We start from the raw sequence: 6,460 nt of genomic DNA, 5'->3' as shown, positions 1-6,460 counted from the left end.
TAAAATTGTAGTCTTTCCCACTGGATTATGTGGTAAAAATAAAGGGGATCCGTATTCGAAGTTGAATTTTGTTCAGCAATGTCAGTAAATCATGTTCTTATACACTCGTTGAATTTTGCGTGTATTACAGCTCTCACAGAGAAAACATGCTTTTTGGTATTATTATCATTGACAGGCTTGTACTGGTCTAGAGAATTTAGATGAATGTATAACATTACTGGAACAAAATGACTGGGATTTACAGAGAGCAGTGAACAATGTACTACCCATGGATATACCACCACAAGAACCACTGCCAGAGCCCACTACAGTGCCAACAGCTCAGTTCTTTGGGTATGTATGTCTCTCCAGCCAAGTGTCAAAACCTAGAAAAATGCAAACATACATTATTGCAAACATTTGCTGTAGATCAGCATGGAAGCATAACTTAATTTGTATTTTGCCAGCCCTAATCAGCAAATGGTACAGTTCTCTGGGTGTTGGTCATAGTAGATTATAACACACCTCATCTGCAGTCTGTGTTCTAAATCGTCAATTGATAGTCATGTGGGATGCATTCTTTTTGTGCTGATCCACGTAAACTACCTCATCAGGCATCATTTGTGAGAACTGTTGCCTGCTGGGCATTGGTTCTGAAAAATGATACCCACGGACTTCAAAAACGACATTCGCCCATGTGCGAACTGGAATGTTAGCGAAATGACAGTCAAGAAATTTCTTGGTTTATCCTACTTTCTGAAGAAGAACTGAATATTCTGGTTTCCAACAAGGACTCGAAATAGACGCAAACGATAATCAAAGGTGCATTGAATGTTCTGCAGGAGTATTGTGAAAAACTTTGCGAGAAAAACATTTTCTTGCCTAACCACTCCAATATATAACATGTGACAAGTTTTGTGTATGGTACATTCTTATGCATGACTGCGGTTGTTATAAAACACTTATTGACAGGCCATGAGGGCAAAAGCATACATCTTTAACCCCCTTTGGCCTGTGAATCACCAAAAAAAACAGACTGTTTCCCTCGACCTTCGGCCCCAGAAACAGTCCCTTTGGGTACAGGCATATGCTGTTGCCCTCATGGCCAGTCAATAAGTGTATACTGCATCATTGGGTACATAAATCAGTATCAAAAGCCACATATTATAACTTTTTTGTGCAGTTTCAGGCATTCACTCCCGTGTTCTCCAGAGCTTGAAAAAAAAACAGGGCCGGTCAATTTACATAACGATGTATAATTTGCATATTATTTTGTTGGGAAAATGTCTTTTATATGATAAAAAAGAAATAAATATATTGCTCAACTTACAGAGGGGTGGCTCACCCCTAAAAATGCTCTTGTGAAGAACCCTGCATCCCATTTCACTGTGAATGGATCAAACTCACTGATGAAATCTTGTGCCGTAAAGGTTAATTATAGTTGTTGACCTTGTTTCATAGGAATCAGGCTTTGTCTAGAATACAATCCACTTTAATAGCTGTTCTTTCCACTATTCCAAGAACATCATTTTCATTTTAAAAAATCCTTGAAAATAATTGGAATTAGACCAAGGTGTTTGGGAAGAAAAGCCAGGGTCAATCTATTGTTGTTTTCTGTGATTGTTTAGAATTTGTCCTCCCATCTGGTATTGACAATTCATACATTTCCAATAGTCCACTAAGCAATTACTATAATACTTCTGTATGTATTTAGTTTGAACTCAAACACAGATATAATATAAGGTTATTCACAAAATACAGGGATTTATGTTCGAGTACTTCGTGCAGCGGAGGTACTGTCCAAGATGCGTAGCATTGAGGACAATACCGCAGTATACTATGTATGAGGACATAAATCCTGGTATTTTGTGAATAACTTTATTACTATACACCTTTTTAGTTCAACATTGCCAGAAAAAAGTTGAAATTAAGGCATTTTTTGGATGCGTCTCGCGCACTGCACTGAGCAATCGCGAGCAGACTGGGTACGTGTTCAGCACGTCCCAAAATTTCAACCCGCGCTGCGCAGTGCACATGGTAAAAATTTTACGTCAGCAGCATAATTTTACTAAAATTCACCGGTTTTGGACTGACCATGATTTACTTTGTGAAGTACTGAATGTTAAGAAGTATATATTTTTGTAAAAATTGTAAAATATTCTCTTCTTTTTCCTTGTGTTGACGTAAAGGTGTTTTGAGGTCAAAGGTCAAATAGCATCCAATAACACTTAACGTTATTGCACTCCGCGTCAAAGTTATTGGACTCTGAGTCCTCTGATATCGAAACTTACTGTACGATGAAACTCCATAGGTTACAGACTTAGTTGTATAATAATACTGTTTAAAACCATATTTACATCTGCATAGGATTGCTTTTGTAAATTGAAACTAAAAACAATGTTTGCAATATTAAGTCATGACAACTGTTTCTTTCAATTTTCATTTTCACACAAAAAAATTGTTACAATATATAGTCATAATCTTCAAAAGGTTGTAGAAAAAAGTAGTCAATTGTCACAATTTGTTTTTCTGAGATTCGTTTGAAGAAGACTTTTTTGAATAAAATTCTAATTGATCCACATGTGAAAGGTCATCCTGTAGGATGGGTGTGAACTTCACATTTCAGGATTTGTCACAAAAATAAAAACGCTCTGCCAGGCATAATGCTGTTTCCCTACAAATCTGCAAAATGTGATCAGTTTGTATGGCTGGTCCTTGCTCCAATAGGGTATGTTTGTGAATTGAAACTTTTGTTCATAGTTTGGTCAGTTTGTCAAAGTTGACAAATCATGGAGAACAGACACCTACGGAATCTTCTCCATCTTGTTACTCTTTGAACTCTGACCCCCAAGTGAACTATGACTTTATGCTGACATTTACCCTTGAGCAGGGCTCAAACAGTTAATCAGCTTCTGCTTTCAGGTACAGTATACACAGTGTTCTCCATATTGACTGGCCATGAGGACAACAGCATACCGTACATCTGTACCTCGAGGCACTGTCAGTCACCCCAAACAACAGACTGTTTCCTGAGGCTGAAGGCCGAGGGAAACAGTCTGTTTTAGGGGTGACTCGCAGGCCCGAGGGATTAAGACGTATGCTGTTGCCCTCATGGCCGGTCAATATGTGTTTCATAACACACCTCATCCACAATCATTCATAAGAATGTATCATAAACAAAACTTGTCGCATGTAATATGTTGCAATACTTCAGCAAAATGTACAATGCATCTTCGATTATCATTTTCATCCAGAAACCAGAGCAGTCAGTTCTTCTTCTGAAAGTAGGATAAACCGAGAAATTTCCGACAATTGTTTCGCTCGCCTGCAGACAACATGTTTGTTTACATTCCACTTAGATGATGTGCAAATGTCACTTTTGAAGTCAGTGGGCATCACTTTTCGGAATCGATACCTGGCAGGCAACATTTCCGACAAATGATGCCTGATGACATCGTTTACATGGATCAGCACCAAAAGAACGCATCCCACATGACTATCAATTTATGGATTAGAACACAGACTGCAGATGAAGTGTGTTATAATGAAATCTATCTGTCTAACATCTACACTTCATATTATTAAGAAAGACTGCACAAGTTGTCTTTTCAGTCCCATATGGACCTTTAGAAGCCTATGAATCTGATAATTAGAATATGTGAAAAAAAGCAAAAAAGGCATGGGTTTGAGGTACATGTACATAATGTCCAACGCTTTTTCTTAGCTGCCAGTATGGGATGTACATAGCAATTACCAATGCACTTGTCAAACAATATCCTTTCACTTGATTAAAATCATAAGGTCATCCAAAGATGGTTATAAACCTGTGATTTAATAATAGAAACATACAGGTTCAGATTGACATAACATGTGTAATGTTCTCTCTCAAGGAATTGTACTTTTTTCAACTCTTTGTTAAAGGTCTGAGAATTTCACTGGATTTCAACCCCAAGACTATTCCTTCCAATCCGGAGGGTCCGGTGTTACAGCAGCATCAGAAAGTGAGTTTTCATATCATCAAGGAGGCCCCTCTAGCATGTCTGGGCCCATGGGCAGTGGACCATCGTTTGGCGGCGGTGCTTTCTTACCTCCAGTGTTGCCTCCCATTTTACCCTCTTCATCATTACCATCGTCGTCGTCGTCTACAACAAATGCAAATTATGCCGAGCCTCTGAGAAGACGACTCTTGAACTTCAATGTGGAGTATAGAGATAAGACCTACCCGGTCAGTTTACCTGACAGTGAAACAATAGGTACGTATCAAATTGAATTTTTAAATCTTCTTTTTCAGACTACAGTGTGTGCGTGATTCTGATGTATTCAGTCTAGTGATTTACAGAGAGATATCATTATAGAAAGAGAGTGAGTATATATTTGTCTGCCTATAGGATGCGATGTATGATGCAGTGTACTCCTCTGTCCTGTGTTCCTCCCAATTCTCCTGATGACTGTTCTGTGCAGTAGCATGCCTCTTAGGCTCTTGGCAGTACTGACATGCTGCTGACTCAAAACAGTTCTATTTCTGATGCAAGGAAAATTTAACATATTGCACACACACACACACTGGTATGGGTTTCATGGAAAAAAATTGCCAAAAAATTGTTTTGAAATGACTCCAAGAGTGGGGACATATTGATGGTCAGCCCATACAAGGTTCAAGTGAGTACTGTCTTCTTCTGTGAAAAATCTCAGAATTGATGTTGTGCCAAATTGAATCGTGGGATAGTTAGGGTAGCGTAACCATGGATAGATTCAATATGGCTGCAATTTGTTTACAAACAAGTTTCTCACTACTATATAAAGTAACACATCATTGAAGTACTTTACAACTGCCCAACAACAAGGGTATGTGCTCTTCTGTTGATCCCAATCATAGCAATTCATTCATCAGCAGAATTGTAATTGTTTCCTGTTCATAAGCCCAGTACAAACTATGGCAGCTCAGAAAGGGAACCAGATTTATATCGTTTTGCGGACTTTAAACACTTCACTCCCAAGTATTTTGTTCAAGCTGACTGTTTTCCACAATAAACTTAAGCCCCTTAGGGCAGAAACATATATATTTTATTTTGGGGGGAGGGGGAGGGAGGGATGCAAAGGCGTTCAGCAGTTTTGTCACCTTATTTAGGGAACACTGTGAAAAAAAGACAGTCATGTATGTTTACATATTTCTAAATTTTGTCATTTGTTATATTGGTCATCATGAGAAAAGTACAGTGAATTTCTGTCAACCTTCACGATATCACATGTCAAGACTGCAGAGTGTCTTCATCAAAATCTTGTTTTTCATGGAAAAGTAGCATAAAAGTGTTTTAAGGCATGAATTGCAACTTGATATTGAAAGTCTGTCAGTAATTGAGTGGTCAAGCAGCTAACTAATTTCTGTTTCAGTTTAGTCTTTGTTTCTGTTTCAAACGGGATGACGGACAGTAAAAAAAAATGCAAGTATGTTGTTGTCAGTTTCATAAGTGTTTATTAAAGATTGCCAAACTGTCAACTCTGTGAGTGCTGTAAAGAAATCAACAAAGCTAGACATTATTACTTTAACCCTTTCAGGGCTCCCGCTAAGTCACCAAATGATTAGCCAACTCATTAGCCAAATCAAAAATCTTTTAGCCATTTTAAGTAACTTTTAGCCAGTTTATGATCTCAAGTGCGGCAACAGCTTTCTCGTCATTCAGGAGTCCCTAATTTTACAAATAAAGATGTTTTGTATGATGTTCATGATGGTTTTTACATTAACGAAATATGTGTTTAGTTTTTTGCATTTATAATCTGTGTTTTTATGACATTTCAGGGATAGAAATCCTTTCTTATTTTGGTGGTAAACTTTAAACACAGAAATAAAATTAGGTAGCAATTGAATTCTAAAATCTGGTAGCAATGTTAAGTGTATATTACAAGAGGTACAGATTGAATATTTCTGCCACATTCAGTTAGTATAGCTTGTCATAAGTTACAGGCTTCTCATGTGGCAAATTTATGCAGTCTTCCATAACCTAAATGTTTGAGCCACACAAGTAAAACAATTTTCCATGCAGAAGACAGCATTTATGGTATAGCACAATGGCAGTGTAGATACAATTATTGTGGTATTTAAGGCCCCGGTTTTACTTGTATGTCATAGTTGTGATCAAGCAGGCTGAAATAGCATCTTGAGTATAAGTACTTTTTCTTGAGACAAAAAGGGCTGGGCCAAACAAAACTCTTGTAAAACAAGACACAACGATATATGTTCATTTAAATTACTCACTGTTTGAGGGCATTCATTGTTTTAATGATTATGATAACATTTTAGCCCAGATATATTTTCATTTGATATTTTGATATCATCAAGAAATGTCTGGTGATGTTCACTTCTAGATTATTAAACTGGTGGAATCTACAAAAATATTAAAATCATTCAGAATCACATAATTTCTTGTATAAGTTATAGCAGTTTGAAAGTAGGCCGAATGGGAGTCTGTCAAGCTGAATGCCA

The 6,460-nt window shown here is 37.4% G+C and overlaps 1 protein-coding gene across 1 annotated transcript in view; it reads left to right on the top strand.

The window, feature by feature from the left end:
- The window catches only part of LOC139138953 (FAS-associated factor 1-like), a 37,917-nt gene that overhangs the window by 1,491 nt on the left and 29,966 nt on the right, over positions 1–6,460 (top strand). Inside the window, exons 2-3 of the mRNA XM_070707589.1 lie at positions 176–333; positions 3,901–4,232. Coding sequence (XP_070563690.1) covers positions 176–333; positions 3,901–4,232 — 490 coding nt within the window. The remainder of the gene's footprint in view (positions 1–175; positions 334–3,900; positions 4,233–6,460) is intronic.

This window comes from Ptychodera flava, chromosome 8 (assembly GCF_041260155.1).
Source record: "Ptychodera flava strain L36383 chromosome 8, AS_Pfla_20210202, whole genome shotgun sequence".
Lineage (NCBI taxonomy): Eukaryota > Metazoa > Hemichordata > Enteropneusta > Ptychoderidae > Ptychodera > Ptychodera flava.
Note: the sequence above shows the minus strand (reverse complement) of the source record. Positions and strands in the feature narration are given on the sequence as shown.